We start from the raw sequence: 19,867 nt of genomic DNA, 5'->3' as shown, positions 1-19,867 counted from the left end.
CAACTCAACGCCCACTCACATCCTGGGCCATCTGACCTCAGGAAATCACATGATAGGTTGGGTGCAGGTTTCACAATGAGCTCACCCGAAACCCTGGCTGATTGTGACCCACACCCGTTTTCACACCTTGGCTCATGTGATTAGGTAGAGGATCATCAGGGGGTCCTTTTGTCCCTCTTTGGGGGGAAACTCCCACTGGGTTTAAATCTGCTCCCTTCTCTTGTTTGTCAAAATTCCCACATCTGGGCTGAACTCATTTAGCCCAAAGGTCAGCTAATCAAAGGCACTACAACAGAGGGAACAGAGACGTGGGACCAGGGCAGACACAGACACTGACTGGACACGGGGATATACCGGACAGGGGAGACAGCAAGTAAGGATTACACAGAGACAAACCATAAGACATGACTCTAACAAAAACCCAAAGACTAGAAATTATAAATAATATAATAAATTTAAAAAAAACCCTGGGTCAACGACCCAGGTATCCTAACACAAAGGGGTGTAACAGGTGAGTATGGTTAGTTTAAAAGAAAAATAGCAGATCTATGTTTAACCATAGTGAAACATATTGAAGTATCGTACTTTGATCACAAGTAGATCTACTATTTAAAAAAAGAACACATGTAGTAAAGATACTTATTCTATTTACCACAGTATACAAGGACTGCACTCCCTTTCATTGACTGAGCTTGAATTGTTCTTCTGAGCTTATATCTTTTTGTTTAAATTAATGATTCAAAATCCTACCTCGTTTTCGCTTTCAGAGTTTAGCAGTCTATGTTGGTCTTCTTTTAAATTACCATTGATTAAAGTGAAAGAAACCCAGATAATTGGCAAATAATTGAGACTGTTTTCTTTTCATTCTGACAAGATGAGGCCCATGGTGAAAATAACTTTACCTTACCTTTGAACCTCCTATTTATCGTGGTCCTGAGAGCCAGATTTTGTTTTTATCATAAATTCAAAACCACCAACTAAAACCCTTTAATAATCTGGTTGTGAAAGTCAACCTTATTCTTACCTCCAACATAATGTTCAGTATACTGGAACTAGAGGTGCTAGATATGAAACAGAAAGCCAAACACGATGCCAGTACAATGACACAGACACACATAGGATAATGACCAAGAGGTAATGGCTAACTAAGATAAGATAAAATAAGATGACCTTTATTAGTCCCACAGGTGGGAAATTGTTTTGTTTAAAGTTATGTAGCAGAAATTAGAAAACACTGGAATGGAATAAAATAAAATAGTATATACAATAGAATAAAATAGAATAATATATACAATAGAATAAAATAGAATAGAAATGCTATATACAACTAAGTAAGGGAAATACAAAACTTTGTCAAAAAAAAAAGAATTGCACATATAGCAGTCTTATTGCACATGTGTGAGTTTGTGTGTGTTTGATCAGACACACACCTTGATCCTCTACCCACAAACCAAGAGAAGGCTATGACAAAAGTTCTGATGACACTGAGGGAGATTTGGCAAATTATAGTTAACTCATCCTCTCCCTGCTCTCAGTGTTCCTCCAGATACTAAGTAAAATGGTATCATCTGCTGAAATCAAACACTCTGTGTGGAATTTCCCAGCAGTTTCCTAAATGCAACAGCAGCTTGAGCAGCAAGGGCAGTGTTGCTCTTTAAAGTCACAATTGGCTACATCTCATGGCCTACCTGTCACGGCCCAGCGGTACGAGGTAACTGAGATGGACACAAGTGCAGAAACCAAATCGGAAGCGAGACGGTAAGTGAACAAAAGGTTTATTTCCCCCCACAATTAAACACAAGCAAAAACAAAACGACGCCACCACACTAGAGGCGCGCAGTAAAAACTAAGTTAACTAAGAGTGACCTAGACAACTCTAGGATGCAGCTGAACAGCAGAGGCAGTGGGGAGGTGAAAACAGGTAGGACAGAAGGCCTGGATGTGGTCAAGACGTGGGGAGGCAGGCAAGTGAGTGGTGGGCCAGTTGGTAACGTCGTACCAGCAGCAGGTGGCCCAGGTCTAGGAAAGCGGGGATGAGGGAGGCGAGACCTCCACTCCAGGAGCTACCTCTGAGGACAACAAAAACAGGTAAGTCGTCACACGGGTTCTGGACAGAGCAATCACACTCCACTTGACTAACATGGGATATCAGATACTCAGGCGATGAACGGTTGAGTGCGCAGATTTTATATGCTGCCGGAATAATTGCCCACAGGTGGACAGCCAGGGAGGAGCAACCGATCTCCACCTAAAGGAGGAGGAGCCGCTGTTGGAGACCTGCAGGCACCCACCCAAACCATGACACCACCAGAACCGAAAGCTTTAGTATCAACTCTATCTACCTGTCTATCAATAGAACGCATGCATACAGTATCTCAAAAAAGTGCACTTTGTCTATTTTTGTAAATATTTTATTGTATCTTTTCATGGAACAACACTGAAAATATGACTGTGGCGGAGGTGTGGTCCGGCGCTCGGCTGCAGGGGAGGAGTGGTGCAGTGGGCTCAACGGGGCGGTGCTGGTAAGAACAGCTGATGGCGGTTTGGACTGATGGTGGTTTTCCTTCCCTTTATATAGTGAGGTGGAGAGGAGCGGAGGGAGAGGAAGCTGGGGAAACCGACCGCTGTCAAACGGTGTTCTGCTGTACTTCTGTGGACACTCACAATAAACGTGCATCTGATGTTAACGACCTGTGTGTGGGTGTATCTGTGCCTAGCGTGTGTCACAATGAGACTTTGATGTAAAGCAGTGTACAGGTTGTATAACACTGTAAATTTGCTGTCACCTCTAAATAACTCAACATACTGTCATGGGCTGGGTCTGTGACCCAGTGTTTGAGTTCTTATATGTATCTTTTATATTCATTTGTGCCCTAGTTTAGCTCACCTAGTTAATTTCTAGATTGCTGTTTAGTCTTGTTCCTTAGTTGTTTATGTCATCTCCCCCTGCACTAAGTCTCCCTGGTTCATGCGTCATGTCTGCGTGGTTATGTTTAGTTCATGTCATGTCTAATCTCCATGTTTCTTGTTTTAGTTTGAAAGTCTGTATTCAATGTCAGTGTATTTAGTTTCACCTCTCCTGTCGTTAGGTTCATGTGTGTCAGCTGTGTTCCCATGTGTGGCCACTTCCCCTGATCATCCCTCATGTGTATTTAGTCTCTGTGTTTCATGTAGTCTGTGTCGCGTCGTCTGTGTTCCCACCCTCCATGTTGTCACAGCCAGTCTTAGTATTCATAGTTATGGTTTCCTGTGTCTTCATAGTTTTTCCTAGTTTTACTTTCCCAGTTTAGTCATAGTTTAGCTTGTCACTGCGTTTCTGCCTTGTCTGCACTCCTTGTCACCAGCCGCAATAAAGGCTCGCTTTCAGTTAAGTTTACTCCAATCTACTCTCGTGTGTTCGCACCTGGGTCCACCACACACACCACCGCACGGTCTGCCTCCACAAACCGTGACACATACAGCCATTAATGTCTAATTTCTGTTGTCAACAAAAGTCACTGATTACGCGTTTATCAATACCAAGGGCTTAATCACAGCATATTTTCTTCATTTTACAAAGTATTTCAACTTACAGCTGTTTTTAAAAAATTTTTATTTATCCATGATACTCAGGAAATTAGACTGAAACTGAATTTGTGATGTAACTGTCCAAAGAAGTGTTATTTTATGGCTCTGTTCATTATTTAATATATAACTGCATCTTAATGTATTGTTGTTTTAAGTGAACGGTGATTTTTAGTTTTGGTTATCCCAGACTGGTCTGCATGAGGTTAATGGATCAGTCCATCTTAAATCAGTACATTTTTAGAACATTGTTTGCTCAACTCTTTCTGAATTGCATGAGAATGTTATGATCCAGTGTTTGAACATACATAAATACATGCTGTGAAATTTTAATTCCGTTGATCAAATGCTTCTCATTACATCTTTTTTTTTTTTTTTTTCTTCTAAATGGTTTGTCAATCGCCTTTCAGGCCATTTGTTTGCAGATTGAAATATGAGTGAATGTTGGAACATGGATATCTCAAATCTATTACAGATAAAAGCCTGAAATTTTCACTGGTCTTTCTTATCCCCAAAAGCTGATTCTGTTCATCTGGCTGTAGTGTTTTCAGTGGGAGAAACGTTTCGTCACACATCCAAGAGACTTCTTCAGTCTCAGCTGACTGCAGGTTTCCCCAATCTCATAAACAGTACATTTGCATAATGACTGAAACCAGCCCACTGAAGGATCAATGGGCTGGGAGGTCCCAGCCCATTGATCCTGGATGAAGAGAATTAACTTTTGTGGGATTTACTTACCTGGATGATTGAGCATGCATCAAGAGGTCTTTCTTATAATCGGAATGAAATGGGATATGTGATTTGTGACAGATTAGTTAAGCTCCACTCACTCACTACTTATTTAATAATAAGGAATTTAAACAGTTTTATCCTTGTTAATAATGCTTAAATGTTTACTGACTACATTTTAAAACTTTATAAATGATGGATTCACCGTCTGTAAATAAAGTGCTGTCTTAATTACAAACCATCTTTGTGTTTAGAAGATGTTAATGGTTCAAACTATAATTTAGGAAATGTAAGTATATTAATAACAAAGTATTTAGATGCACATGTATTCAATTCAGTTTTTATACAGTGCCAAATTGCAACAGCTGTATCAAGGTGCACTACATGATTTATATGACATGTTGCAAGATAGTGGCGCACACTGTTGCAGTGGCTTACGACTCCCATTCAGCTGCACTAAGGCGGATAGAGCGAGGCTTCAGAGTGTAGTCAAGACAGCACAAAAGATCATCGCTGGCCTCTACCGCCCTGTGGCCCTCACGCCAGTAATCATAAAATGCTTTGAGAGACTAGTTCTTCAGCACCTCAAGGATTACCGCCGCCCAGAATTTGACCCCCACCAGTTTGCATACCGCGCAAACAGATCCACAGTAGATGTCATCACCATAGCCCTCCACTCTGTGCTGAGTCACCTAGAGCAGTGGCAGAGCTACGTCCAAATGCTCTTCATGGACTACAGCTCAGCCTTTAATACAATCATCCCGGACATCCTCATCACCAAACTGGTGAGTCTTGGTCTCTGCCCTCTCACATGTTCCTGGATAAAGGACTTTCTCACAAACCGGCCCCATACTGTACGACTCGACCCTCATCTCTCCTCCACTCTCACACTGAGCCATTCTCCCCAAAGGGCTGTGTGCTGAGCCCCCTCCTGTATTCTCTCTACACCCACGACTGCAGTTCGACCCACAACAACAATCTCATCATCAAGTTTGCTGATGACACCATGGTAGTTGGACTCATCTCAAAGAGAGACAGGGCAGACTACAGAGGAAGACCTGAAGTTGGCAGCCTCGTGCCAAAAAACCAAAGAGGTCATTGTCGACTTCAGGAGACACAGCACTGACCTAGCCCGCCTTTACATCAACAGGGAGTGTGTGGAGAGGGTCCACACCTTCCGGTTCCTTGGTGTCCTCATCTCTGCTGACATCTCCTCGACAGAGATTACCATATTCCCTATTTAGTTACTTCCAAAAGAAGTAACTATGCTGTGTGCCCTGCCCCAAAACAACTAAACAAAAAAACAACAAACCAGAAAAACTGATGAATAAATTCACTGATCCAACAGGACAGAATCAGCGTGGTCCAAACACCAAAGAGAAATAAGGCACACTGAACTTTGTTTTATTGTAAATCTTTCACACCAATTAAAATTCAGTACAGTAAAAATCTTGCATCAGTTACACACACATTACAAATTCGAAGTTAATACTAATAACTAACGAATCTCACACACAGACACACCTTTAAAAAAAGATCCATACTATTTGCATTTATAATCAAAAATATCCAAGCCTCCTTTTATTTATTGTATCTTTGCTGTTTTCTTTAACACCACGCTCACTGTGTTCATTAGCTTTTCCACCTGGTCTGAACTTGAGCTGCGGTTCTCAAAAAGAACACACCTGTTGTTGCACTTTTCAATGATTTCCTTCAGACCAGGTTGACAGGAATGAAGAAAACCCTCCAGGGTCATTTCTGCCTCCTCCAGGTTTTCTCCACGGGTGAACAGGATGACAGTTTGTTCTTTCACTTTGGTCCCAAAAGTGTTTTCTAGCTTTTCCAGTATGTCTCTCTCACCATCTGTAAATCTGCTCACATGCATCACAAGTACATAGACACAGAGTTCTGACTCACAGAGCTCTTTGCACCTTTTTACATGTTTGTCCCGAACTGATGGTTCAGTGTCATCATCAAACATGTCTGGAGTATCAATCACACGCACATGTAAGTCATTTATCTCAGTTTCTTCCACCTGACACTCTGTGGTGACTGGATTTGAACTGGGTCTAGAAACAAAGTGCTTCTTTCCAAGGATGGTGTTTCCACTGGCACTCTTTCCAGTCCCAGCCAATCCCAGAAGAACAAGGTTCACTTTGGTGCTGGTGAGCTTTTCTGAAGAGAAGAACAAGCTGAAGTTGAGTTAAATATAAAATAAGTAGTTTCTTTAAATCAAATCAGCTACTTTTTCAGAGTGTCTGTGGGTCCCAAAAAGTTTTAAAATGCCTTAAATAAATATTTCATCATAATAGGGCCCTAAAACAGGATTAAATTATGTCCAAAGTTTGGGTGTGTTTGTATTTTTACTCATGCAACAATGCCATCAACATGTTTGAGTGATAAATATTAAAATCAAACAATGCAAATGCATCCTTAAGACAATAACTTTATTGAACTAACCCTTCATTTTCATATGTTTCAAAACAGTTAACTGTCACAAAAGGCTGAGAAGTTTGTCCACTGACATTTCATTTCCTGTTAAAGTCAACTTTTCTTGCTAGGTGTAGGTAGCTTTCTACCTAGCATCTTCACCTTTCCCACAGCCTTCTCCTTCTCTGTAATCAAAAAGCTGAACAACAGTTGAAATACACTGATGGACCATCTAAAGATGATAATAAAGAGAAGTCCTTGCCAGACAGCCTTCTAGATAGTCTATAAAAACAGGAAGATGGAAGATTAATCTCACATCTTTACGAAAACCTAAAACTGGCAGTCAAGCTAGGATGAAGTTTTGGTATATCAGTGGTTAGAAATTGCTGTGAGTCACAGTGCGCAGCATAAAGGTCCTTTCACAGCAGACCCAGCATGTGCTGCTAATGCTAACTAAGAGCCAAGGATCCAGAATTTGTTGCGCTGGCTGCTGGGCTCTGTGGGTTTTTGCAGTAGCTCTATGTGAACTAGCGCCTAGCTACTAGCTCCTTGTCATTTGTATCTCTGACTCTATATCCTCTACAAGAGTTTGTGTTGTTTTATCTTCAAATGTTCAATAAAAACATGTATCGCGTAACGAAGAAAGCTTTGTAACTATCCCCAGTAGTGAAGTGTGTGTCATTTCCACAATACTGCTTTTCCCAGAAGGTCCACAGAGCGGTTGAAAAGGCTCTGGAGGTCCCTGTATAAGCACGTAAACTCGGACACGCACAGACTGTTTTCCTTTGTGGTGATGAAGGAAAACGCTGGGCTGGCACATGAAAGGGAATTTATTCTTCCAGGATCTGAAGCTCCGTAAAGCACCCCTCCAATAGCCAAACCCATCTGTTCTCTAGTTGAATTGTTAAAATTTGTGATTGACATGATATTGATCAATCAGCTAAAAGGAAGAAAAATTTGGTCAAAATTTGTATGTGTAAGTTGAAAGCCACATGCAGCCAGGGAACAGGTTCTACACATAGTTGTTTGCTTTGTATCTGTAACCAGACCTTAAGAAAAAATGTGTAACTCGTGTAAATATTTTTTACAAACACAAATATGTTTTACACACACGCAAATTCTCATCTGTAGATGCACAAACATAAAACTTTCACACACTTTGGTTTAAAAGGTTACAAAACTCAAATACGCATTTGATTTACAAGTACAGAATATTAATGACCACAATTTGAGCCCATACTACAGCTTCCTCTTAAAGACATGCATGTTAGGTTAGGTGATTCCAAGCTGTTTCGTTATGTAATTTGCAGTCTGAAGTATTTGCTGCCTGAACAAAAAGGTCAAATAGAAGCTTCCTTTATAAATAACCAGAGGTGGGACCAAGTCATTGTTTTGCAAGTCTCAAGTAAGTCTCAAGTCTTTATCCTCGAATGTCGGTCAGGTCAGAAGTCCTCGGTAAGTAATGTAGTGCAAGTCTCGAGGGATGGATCGGTATGTATCAGTCACGTGTGGTACAGGTCCAAGCTTGAGATGTTCTAGCGAGGCTGGAGTTGTCTGAACTTTGTGAATTGTCGTAAGCTTTCTTGGTTATCGAGTCTTTAAAAAAAACCGCCGAGAGAGAAAAAGCGATAGGGTTTGCAGGGGTGGTCATGTTCTAAATTGTAAAGTGAGGTTTTGGATCCTTATTTGGTATATTTTTAAAATCTTGGATGTTTTTTTTTTGGCGGTCAGACACGATGTACAAATAAATGTGAGACATTATGAATAATTATTATTTCTATCAATTGTGAAGAGTGGTGGCTATCCGCTCTTTTTATAAAATGGATGGGCAGTCTCAATTAAACCTAGCTCCAAGTAAATAATTTATTCACACGATCAGTTCTGAGATAACTTTGCTGCAGTGTTTTATTTTCTTGACTTGCTGGTTGTTATGTCGGACCGAGCGTTTAAGAATCGCATGACAAAAATATCATACATCATAATTAAAAAAAACTGCATCACCAACGTAGCCTGGAAAACATTTGCTAGTTAGATGAAGTCAGCTATCTCATCGTAGCATATTTATATGCATATTTATAATTATACTGCTTCTTGGAGTGAGTGCATACACTCATGAAGTTTAGTAACTTCAGGTCACTGCAACAAGCCCAGGTACAGTTTACCGACGGATGGGTGCAGGACCTTGAAATGCACCGTGTAGAACGAAAGACCATCGTACGTATCATAAGTTTACCAGTCTCACAAATCGTCTGTCATAAATACACATTCGTTAACCGTTTATTAATAGGACCTTTGAGCTCAACGGTAATTAATTAGTAGTGGAAATAATTTCTGGTAGCATCACAGAAATGTAGCAGTGACAATAATACTGTATGCTGTAATCGTACTGGGCAATTAGTGATACAAAACAACTGTTTTATCCTGTGAATAAAAGTATATGTTTTTGTCAATGTACCATAATAACAGAAGGAAACGCAATATTGTGTCAGGACAATTCACTATTTATGCACAATAAAAAAGGAGCATAGCGCGACAATTTCTGTTCAGCGCCAGACTTGCTTGTAACCTATATCACCAATTATGTTAAGAAAAATGACGCATTAACTACAACAGCAGACTGACCTTGTGTGAAATGCTTGGAGCAGACTAACCTGTGAGCTGGAGTGTTCTGGGACGTTATATTTGGTCTTTGAATGGCTGCAATCCAGTCGCCTCTTTGTTACTTCGGAAACATGGCTCGAACAATTTCTCTTCAACGACGTAATCCGATAACAACCGATCTCTTTACCCGTCGGCTTCCCGTGGCTGTCATGCGACCGGCTATTGCAGTTAATAATACAACAGCTTCTTGACATTTTTGTGTTTCTTTTTATCGCTGTATAACTGATTTCAATTGAAAGCCTGCGTGCGCTAGTACCTCTTGCCACGAGTTCCCAGAATCCTTTGCGGTTCTACCCGTGAATGACGTCACATTTTCAATCTCTATATAATATGCATGTTAAATTTTATATTTGGGGTAAAATATCAAGTCTTTTCAAGTAAACCGGTTCAAGTCCAATTCAAGTCCCAAGTCATTGGTGTAAAAGTCCAAGTCAAGTCACAAGTCTTAGAACATTTTTTCAAGTCAAGTCTAAAGTCATAAAATTAATGACTCGAGTCTGACTCGAGTCCAAGTCATGTGACTCGAGTCCACACCTCTGTAAATAACATTACATAAGTAACATTAATTGTTTCTTTAAAAACCTTTGTCACACACACACACACACACACACACACACACACACACACACACACACACACACACAAAGAGCAAGCGACTGTGGCTTACCTTTCTTCTTACTTCCATCTTGTGGTTCAGCAGTGTCAGCAGACCTAAAATGTAGAAATTAAACCACATTAACTGGTTTAACTGACCAGGAAGCAAAGAGAGCTTCCTGGTCGGTTGAACACCATGTTGAACAATTGTAATTGAAAAAGTACTGTCAAACAATTATAAATAAATATTTGACACCCATTCATTTGTCTCTACCTTTTCCTTTTGTTGGTTGGGTTCAGTTGTTTATCTTTAAGTAGTTTGCTCAGTTTGCTGAAAACCTGTTCGAGGGTGTAGAATTTGAATGGATATTCTGTAAATTTGTATCTCAGTGGAAGCACAACTGTCAACTCTTCTCTTGGTTTTCCAGTCTTCTTGTTGAGGTCTTTTATCTGCTTTTGCACATTTCCTGTTGAAAATCCATCCTCTACCACCAACAAACACAGGTCAAAGTTTGGATTCTTAGAAAATAGCTCTCTAATATCGTCACATGTTGTGTTCAGATCTGGTGTACATGTGAACTCAAATGTATCATCGTCATATATCTCAGTGTTTTTCAGAATCTTTCTTTTGGTTAAAACAGATAAATCTTTCCCCAGGATGTTGGTTATCAGAGCTTTCTTCAAAGACTTCACATTGCCCAGAATCATGACTGAAATCTTATCTGTGAAAATAATTAAAAACAACATTACTTTATCTGATACAGTACATACAATTAAAACATAGTTGTTGTGTGAACTTACTGTGAGACATTATCCTTGGCTCAAAGTCATCTGTGGTGACTAAAGGTTGTGCTTGTCTCTGCCTGGATTATGTGGACCTGTTGTGCAACATTAGGGGTGTGTCATGTGTGACACCATTATCAGTGTTGTAGAGGTTACTTTTAAAATATTCTCCACTAAAGATTACAGAATACATGCCCCAAAATGTATTTTGTAACATATTTTCGTTACAAAATTCTCAAGTTACTCAATGAGAGTAACGTATTCTGAATACTTATATCATGCTTTTTACAACCACATGAATGTACTATTGCTGTGTGATTTATTACTATTACTGAAGGTTATTAGCCATACCAATACCAACTAGATTTTTCAATCTTAATATAAAATGAGTAACAGTAGGGTAGACATTAGGTAAGGCTGCACTTTTTTCAGCGATCTCGTATAGAAAACTATTCTGCGCATACAGTGTAGGGCAGGGGTAGGCAACCTTTTTGATAACGAGTGCTATCTAAAATTTCCTCAGAAGTCAATGTGCCATATAATTGCATTAGCAATAAATGTAATATCGCTCTATATTACTGAAGCATTTGAAATGTCAGAACGTGGAAATTTCAACATCGCTTGTAAAAACTGACAGCTTGCAACATCCCTCTCACCAGTAGGCTAAGTGATTTTTAGCCAATTACAAGTTGAATCTGGTAGTTGGGGTTGTTAGCTAAGGTACCGTCATTAAGAAGCGGGGCAACTAATGTTTCTATGTGAGCTAATTTGCTATGGACTGCTGGCCCAGCTGGACTGGGACAAAAAATTGGCCCGGGTATTTTGACTAGAGACCGGCCCACCAGGTATTATAGGAAAATCCGTAAAGCCTTTGAATGAAAACAAACGCTGTTGTGACAGTGATGTACAGTCTTGTTCGTATATGTATGTATTTCTAAACATTTTACGTCAGATAAAAACTTTGGTTGTAAGATTTGGAGAGTATTTGTTAAAAGCAAGACATTTTAAATGAGAATAAGAAAGAAAAGTATTTCTTTGTGCCCCTCTTTCCCTGTTAATGCCCTACCTGGCCCCCTGGCAAAAGCTTTGCTGTTACCAGCTGTCAGCTACATAGAAAAGGATCCTGGTGTTATTTGTCTCTCAGAAACAGTTCATAACTTCCCTTCAACTCATTCATGTTTGCTGAAAGGTAAACCTGTTTCTCCATCACCTGTTCAGCTCTGATGATCCAGTAAGGACATCTCCTGGTTTCATCTTCATGTTTCCCTCTCACCACATATCCAAACCGACATCATGACCAGCAGCTTTACAGCTGTGGCTCCAGCAAACATCAGCTGATACCAGAAATTAATATTAAATAAATTCTAACAACAGCTGATCAAGCTTAAACGTGCTGCTGTTGTTTAGCGCGACATCCGCTGGTTTCCTCTTTCTGGAGCAAAGTGGGCGATAAACAAACAAGAGAGACGATCAGCTGATCATTGATCAGTTTCATGACTGAATGAGAGAAGAAGAGGCAGCTGACAGCGCAAAGATGCGGAATAACTCCAGCTTTGTGTCTTTTTTCATCCTAGCTGAAGTACGGGACAATCTGTGTTCCTTTTCAGCTCAATACGAAACGCGTGATATTTTCTCTGAATACGGGACTATTAGTTAGTAGACGGTTGACAACTCTACTAACTAACTAACCTTATGAATAAAATAAAGTTCACTATCAGTAACATCATAGCACCCACCCAGCTGTATAGAAACTCCGTCATGCTAGCTAATACGCAGTATGAGTTATAGTAACTGATGGTAAAAAGTCAGCACAGCGAAAATAAACTCCACCTAAACTTGGTTTATATCTGACCCAGATAGACTGCAGGTCATAACTTCTTACCTGAAGTTCAGTTCATCTGACACTCGGGACACTCGGGCCACCTCGGGTCTCTCCTCCTCCTGCCTCCCCTTCCCTCATCTACCTGGCCTCTTGTGGCAGCTCCGCCAAAGCCACCACCAAACAACTGAGTTATTTTTACACATCTGCCGGCATCTGGCCAATCCACCATCTTTCATTGTTTATACCGTTGCTAAAAAAAATAAAAAATCATCGGCCCATAAAAATGAAAAATCACAGAGCCTTTGTGTATGCCCAGTGGCCAGTCCAGCTATGGTCGTGTCATCAGTTAACCCTGCCGAACCCTTGTGTAGGGACTAAAGCAATATAAAGTAACGCATTAGAGTAACCAGATTATTATTGTGGTAACGTGCACGGGAACTAGTTATTATGCCAAAATCAGGAACGCGTTAATTGTTACTGGGATTTAGGTAGGGTCGTTATTCGTTACTTCTTGTGGTGGCTATCACGGAACTTCCACAGATTCAGTAACATTAGCAAGTGGTGAAGAAATTACACACCTCATTACCTAAATGAGGAGAAGACTGAAGTCCTTGATTGTGCTCCTAAAAATTTTGTACCTAGTGTTATGGAAAACTTGGGTCCACTTGCTACATTTGCCAAACTGTCTATCAGGAACCTTGGTGTTACTATTGACTCAGCTCTGACTTTGGATGCTCATGTAAAATCTCTGGTTCGCTCCTGTTTTTATCACTTGAGAAACATTGCTAAGCTGAGTCCCATTGTATCGCGCTCCAAATTAGAAATTGTCATTCATGCATTTGTTTCATCTCGTCTGAATTATTGTAATTCTTGGTTTACTTGTTTATGTAAAGCCTATTTGGAGCATCTGCAAGTTGTTCAGAACGCTGCTGCAAAGCTTCTGACCAAGTCCTCCAAGTTTTCCCATGTCACACCCCTGCTGATTCAGCTGCACTGGCTCCCCGTTAAATTCAGGATCCACTTTAAGGTTTTGACCTTGACTTTCAGGGCTTTGCATGGACAAGCACCAACATGTATAAGTGAACTTTTACATCCATACATTCCCAGCAGGTCCCTGAGGTCATGTGACCAGGGCTTGCTTGCTGTCCAAAACACAAGGCTGAAAACAAAAGGCGACAAAGCTTTTGTGACTGTGGCCCCCAGATTGTGGAACTCTCTCCCTTTGAGCCTGAGATCTGTGGACTCAGTGGTCGCTTTTAAAAAACAGCTAAAAACTCATCTTTTTAAACTTGCTTTTGGTTGATTTTTACTTTTAGGTTTTAGCTTCTGTGAAGCACTTTGTGATTTTTATCTTGAAAGGTGCTATATAAATAAATTTTTTTAAAACTTTTTTACTTTACTTACAGCATCGAAGATGCAGAAGTTTTGACCACCCCAATCTTCTTATGAAGTGGTGTTGGAAATGCATTTCTGCCTGTGCATTGCTGAGCCCGGGTCCATTGTGAAACTGACGCCACCAACATTAAAGGGACGCTTACATTAGAGCCTCTAATTGCATGTTTTGTTTGGGTATCCAGCAATCAGAAATAGGGAAATTGTATTTATCCCAAATGGAAATTGAGTAAAAAAATTTATTAATAATTTAAAAAAAGGGGGGTTATAGCCGGTTGTAGTCAAACCCAGGCCAGCTGCTCTGAGCCATGCAATATACAACTACATGCTCATCTAACTGAGCTAAACCTGCGCCCAACTGGATTTAGTCACCAAAATTGGAGAAGGAATAGAGAGGACATAGACTAACATGGCAGCCTCGCTTCTGTCAGTCTGCCCCAGGGCAGCTGTGGCTACAACTGTAGCTGCCTCCACCAGTGTGTGAATGTGAGAGTGAATGAATAGTGGAATTGTAAAGCGCTTTGAGGGCCCTGAAAAGCGCTATATAAATGCAATCCATTATTATTATTATTATTATTATTATTATTATTATATGAAACAGGAAATGATGACTGCTATGTATTCTATTTATTTCAACAAAGTAACTGTATTCTGATTATATGTCATGTATAAAAGAAGAAATGATAGTTATAGTTATATTATAGTCAGGTATAGTTCTATTATTATGATGTTTAGGCTGTGTGCAGGCAGGAGTGATGAAATGGGGGATCCAAAGTGCAGACTCTGGAGACAAAACGTGAACTCCAAAAAACAGCTTTATTGCTGAAATAAAAGTAAAAAACTTCCAAATACAAAGAATAAATTCAGGAAGGCAGGCAGACAAAAGACAGCATGAATGAGGGTAGATCACGACACGGACACAGAGAAACACAAGGCTTAAATACACAGAGGGAGCAATCAGGGAATCAGAGACCGGAGGGAAACACAGCTGGTGCAAATCAGGGCTAACGAAACAAGGGAAGCAAAACTTGATACATTAACACGAGACACAGACTTTCAAAGTAAAAGAGGACACATAAAACAGAGATGTAGACTTGACAAGGGGACTCAGCAGACAGAGGAGACAGAGCAACTAAGAAACACAGACAGTAACCAGAACATTAACAAAGAAACTAAAAGACTAGAAATGATAATATCAAAATCAGAGTTCAATGATAAAGTAAACCCAAAACTCTGGGTCGACAACCCAGGTCTCCGAACAATTATAACTGATCGTCAACCCTAAAAGGGTTTGAAATAGGGCTGAACGATATATCGCATTTGCGATAATATCGCGACATGATCAAGTGCAATTTTCTAACCGCAAAGGCTGCGATTATACTCTGGACATGTCCAAATTCATGGGCTGCATCCTCCTGAGGCCGCATTTGTAGACCGATTACGTCACAGCGACGCGCCGAAGGCTGTCCAAATTACTACCATATCCCAGAATTCATAGCGCGGCCCAGCCAAACTCCAGTTTCCAGCAATGGCGGCCGCTACTAAGTTTTAAAATTACTCATACTAATCTTTCTGGGTCACAAAATAAACTTTTAACATATTTTCAGGCGAGAAAGTAGCTGTGTAAACATCAAATATCTGCTCGGTTTATCAAGATATCCCATATTTGCAAAAGTGCTTCGACGTTTTCAGAGGCGTCTGCTACCCACCAGCTCGACAGCTAGCCGGGAGCTCGAGGGTTACTGATGCGGCCGAGAACGGCACAACTCCCGGCACATCATTTTCAGATCACCGCGGAGTTTCGCTGCTCGGGTTAAACGTAATATATAAGTCACTTAGACAACCTAAAAATGTTATTGTTGGGCTTTTTTCAGTGTTTTGTTTGTTCGTGAGTAAATCGGTTTGGCTGAGATTAAAGTTATTAGATTAGATAAAATAAAACTTTATTAATCCCCCGGGTGGGTTCCTCCTTGGTTTTCACACAGCTGACTAAACGTCAAACAGAAAACTTATTAAACAGAAGTATGAGACAGTCGAGAATTTACACCAGTGTCTGGTTATATTTTAGATAGCAAGAAGCAGACGGCCGAGTTTATTAAACTCCACCGAGACAGCGGTGACGCTAATCAGAACTAGACCGTCCAATTTCACGCCTTTAAATTTTAAAGGCGTGTTTGTGTGTGTGTTTATACAATTGCTATTATGTTTGCACTTTATGTGTAATGTTACTGACTGCAGAGATCAGTAAGATGTGTGTATTTTTTATTTATTAGTTTTATTTATTTAATATTATTTTTTAATTGAATGACTGTCTAGTAGTTCACAGATGTCGAAAAACTGAGTGTGGTAAAGCCACTGATTTTTTTTATGTATATTTCTGCAATCTGCACATTGTACTGACTTTCATTTTAATGTTTACACCAGGGTTCCTTGTCAGCACTTTATGCTCAGATGTTTGTAAGCTAAAAATAAACTATTGTGTATGTTCAAATATACTGTTGTGATTGAAGAAGTTAAATAAAAATGTCAGTCATCAATTCATGCATCACCTCATGTCATCATAACAGAGGTCTGTCTTCCAGGAAAGAACAGTTTAAAATTAATGTAATATAGTATTGGCCATACTATATGATGTATTGCTTGTCTTTGTTTAATAATACAGAAGACAAAGACCTTAAAAAATAATCGCATATCGCATCGCAATCGCAATATTGGGGCAAAAATCGCAATTAGATTATTTTCCATAATCGTTCAGCCCTAGTTTGAAGTATTAAATAATGTGCTAAAAATGAATTCAGTTACAATAACCACCAACTTTAAGTCGGAATGTAGGAATTAAGTAGGAAAGGTACTTGAACATCAAGTGTTCAGTAGATGGTGGTACATGACTAGTTACAGCACAGCATAACTTCATCTGAGCCTGCATTTACAGACTCAGAGCATTTGGAAATCACATGCAATAAACCACATTACACATTGTTAAAAGAAAATTGTACATAGTGTGATCAGCTACATGAAATGTGCCCTTTTTACGATCACTAGGCAAACCACATGTCTACGTGACTTTTCATATAACAACTTTTGTGTGATAAACTTATTTTAGCAACTAACAGCTTCCTGTGTTCTGAGAACATACTGATGTAGAAAAGGGGAACCTTAGCTCTGAGTTCTTGGAATAACTTTGTTATCTTTGTACACACGTGTAACCAGCTTGTATAAATAAAGAACGCAGACAGTGACAGAGCACGAATCCGTGAGCGTCTCTCTGCGAGTACGAGCGCTATGTGGCTGCCCTTGCAAGTAAATCAACTGCAGTGTTTGTGTTTTCTAACTCAGTTGTCTCAGCAGAAGAGCTGTTTGGGAGATTCCTAGAAATCCCCTGTCACACATGCATTATGATTATCATTCACTTTTAATATTTGACATGTTTACTAATGATTGAAGTACATACACCAATTTCTGAGCAAATTTTAAATTGTTTAATGTTTTTTTAAGAACGAACAAAATTGCTAAATAAGAGTGTTTGAGAGAAAATGTGGTTGATGTAAAAAAGACCAAAGAATCACTTGGTTTGGTTTGTGTACAATTTTGTTTTCATTCCTTCTATGCTGTTTATTTTAACATCATGCACAGTCTGTTGATTAGCTTTTGGTTTGAACTTTGACACACACATATACATATATAAGATATGATAAGATAAAATGACCTTTATTAGTCCCACAGGTGGGACATTTGTTACTTTTGATTATTGCCATCCTGACCCAAAAAGGTTTAATATATATTTATTCGCTTAAAAATCACAACTAAGACCTTTTTATTGTATCTTTGCTGTTTTCTTTAACACCACGCTCACTGTGTTCATTAGCTTTTCCACCTGGTCTGAACTTGAGCTGCGGTTCTCAAAAACAACACACCTGTTGTCGCACTTTTCAATGATTTCTTTCAGACCAGGTTGACAGGAATGAAGAAAACCCTCCAGGGTCATTTCTGCCTCCTCCAGGTCGTCTCCACGGGTGAACAGGATGACAGTTTGTTCTTTCACTTTGGTCCCAAAAGTGTTTTCTAACTTTTCCAGTATGTCTCTCTCACCATCTGTAAATCTGCTCACATGCATCACAAGTACATAGACACAGAGTTCTGACTCACAGAGCTCTTTGCACCTTTTTACATGTTTGTCCCGAACTGATGGTTCAGTGTCATCATCAAACATGTCTGGAGTATCAATCACACGCACATGTACACTATTTATGTCAGTTTCTGCCACCTGACACTCTGTGGTGACTGGATTTGAACTGGGTTTAGAAACAAAGTGCTTCTCTCCAAGGATGGTGTTTCCACTGGCACTCTTTCCAGTCCCAGCCAATCCCAGAAGAACAAGGTTCACTGTGGTGTAAGTATGCTGTCCTGAAATGATGAAGACCAAACACAAATTGAGCGAAATTTCACTCAGCCTGTTAATGTTTTTTTTAAGGTCTACCATCATTTCTAAGGTCTACCATTAGCATTATAACTGTACAGTATATAATGATATCATACATTCGCTAACTCAGTAGGTTTAACTCAGCTGAAAAACATTTACACAAGTGCACAAATCCTCGACGTTTAGGTCCAGCAAAGGGTAATTGTTGCTCAGGCATGCAGAACATTGTTCTGTAGGTAGTATGCTGAACGTTTCAGACCCACTTTTCACACACACACACACACACACACACACACACACACACACACCTAATAATCTAATAATATAGTTATAAACTGTTGTAGAAGTTTGTAGCTTACCTTTAGTGTCTGTTAGATTTTGCAACTCAGGGTTTTCAGCAGATCTACAATGTAAGATTTGAGCCTTATTAACTGAGCCAGAAATTGTGTGTGTTCTCAGTTGATCCACAAATCTCCATTTCCACTGTTACCTCTTGTTCTCTTGTCCCATCTGTCTGTCTTCAGACAGTTTTTTCTCTTTGGTGGAGTCTTGATACTTGGTGGAAGAATCAGCCTGCTGTTCTGTTTGTTCTTGGTTATCTTTTGTGTCTTCTGAAGGTTTGTCAGTTTTCTCGCTCCAATCTTCTGTCTGCTGCAAAACTTCAGGTACAGATGTGGGCTTTATTACTAATAGACACACACATGCACACGTCAGGTAAGCATGTCAGACTAAGCAAGTATCCAAGGGGGGAAGTACTGTGTATAGTTCTTGATTAAATTATTTGTTTAAACAGCTAAATAAAAGAGCGAACAGACTACTTATGTATAAAGCAGAAAAATCCATGCAACACCGCTGCCCTTTACTGTACACACACACAAACACACGCACACACTTAGAAGTATGCTTTGCAAACTTCAGTAGAAGGTTGTAGCTTACCTTTTGTCTTTGTTTGATGTTGTAATTCAGGATTTTCTGCAGGTCTACAACATACGATTTGAGCAATCAGCTGATCGTTCATATGATTAAATAATGTTCATTAAGGAATAGTAATTAAAAATAGCACCAGAAAAGGTTCAAGTTACAAAGTACTGTACATGCAGTGTTGGGGAGTAACATAATACATGTACCGGCGTTACGTATTTAAAATAAAAAATATGAATAACTGTATTCTGTTACAGTTACTATTTAAAAATGCGGTATTCTGAATACAGTTACTTTGTTGAAATAAATGGATTACACGGTGGTCTTTTCCTGTTTCATAAAGCTATGACCTCTCTATTTGGTAATCCACATGAGAGGTTTTTGGACAAAGTTTGTGTTTTTCCCATTGTTTAAGCACTGCTTCCAGCCAAGAGTGATACCATATATGCCCCATAGCTGCAGAAAAGGCTAACATTGTTATCTTTTTACAAAAAACCAGCTGAACATGAGAGGTTTTTGGACCAATTTTGTGTTCTCCATTCTTTAAGCAC

The 19,867-nt window shown here is 39.6% G+C and overlaps 2 protein-coding genes across 6 annotated transcripts in view; both read right to left on the bottom strand.

Moving 5' to 3' along the window:
• Positions 1-4,310: 4,310 nt before the first annotated feature.
• On the bottom strand, positions 4,311-10,854 carry LOC102299882 (GTPase IMAP family member 8-like). 2 transcript variants are annotated; one of them, XM_005948598.3, is made up of 4 exons: positions 10,780-10,854; positions 10,253-10,700; positions 10,052-10,095; positions 4,311-6,468 (listed from the first exon to the last, which is right to left on the bottom strand). In XM_005948598.3, the coding sequence occupies exons 1-4, from the start codon at positions 10,787-10,789 to the stop codon at positions 5,879-5,881; spliced, it is 1,092 nt and encodes a 363-aa protein (XP_005948660.1). In that variant the 5' UTR covers positions 10,790-10,854; the 3' UTR covers positions 4,311-5,878. The 2 variants fall into 2 exon arrangements, with proteins under 2 accessions (XP_005948660.1, XP_042070523.1); XM_042214589.1 differs by lacking the exon at positions 10,780-10,854 and having other exon boundaries at positions 10,253-10,772.
• A 5,813-nt stretch (positions 10,855-16,667) lies between these two features.
• Positions 16,668-19,867, bottom strand: part of LOC102300195 (GTPase IMAP family member 8) — an 18,184-nt gene continuing 14,984 nt past the window's right edge. For 3 of the 4 annotated variants that reach the window (XM_005948600.3, XM_005948599.3, XM_042214600.1), the window contains 4 exons: positions 19,332-19,375; positions 18,886-19,081; positions 18,755-18,798; positions 16,668-18,379 (listed from right to left, as the gene is read on the bottom strand). In XM_005948600.3, coding sequence (XP_005948662.1) covers positions 17,790-18,379; positions 18,755-18,798; positions 18,886-19,081; positions 19,332-19,375 — 874 coding nt within the window. In that variant the 3' untranslated portion in view covers positions 16,668-17,789. The remainder of the gene's footprint in view (positions 18,380-18,754; positions 18,799-18,885; positions 19,082-19,331; positions 19,376-19,867) is intronic. The other variant, XM_005948601.3, reaches the window with a different exon arrangement.

This window comes from Haplochromis burtoni, unplaced genomic scaffold (genome assembly GCF_018398535.1).
Source record: "Haplochromis burtoni strain Fernald_Lab_line unplaced genomic scaffold, NCSU_Asbu1 Contig_592, whole genome shotgun sequence".
NCBI lineage: Eukaryota > Metazoa > Chordata > Actinopteri > Cichliformes > Cichlidae > Haplochromis > Haplochromis burtoni.
The sequence above is the reverse complement of the archived record's forward strand: the minus strand, read 5'-3'. Positions and strand labels throughout refer to the sequence as shown.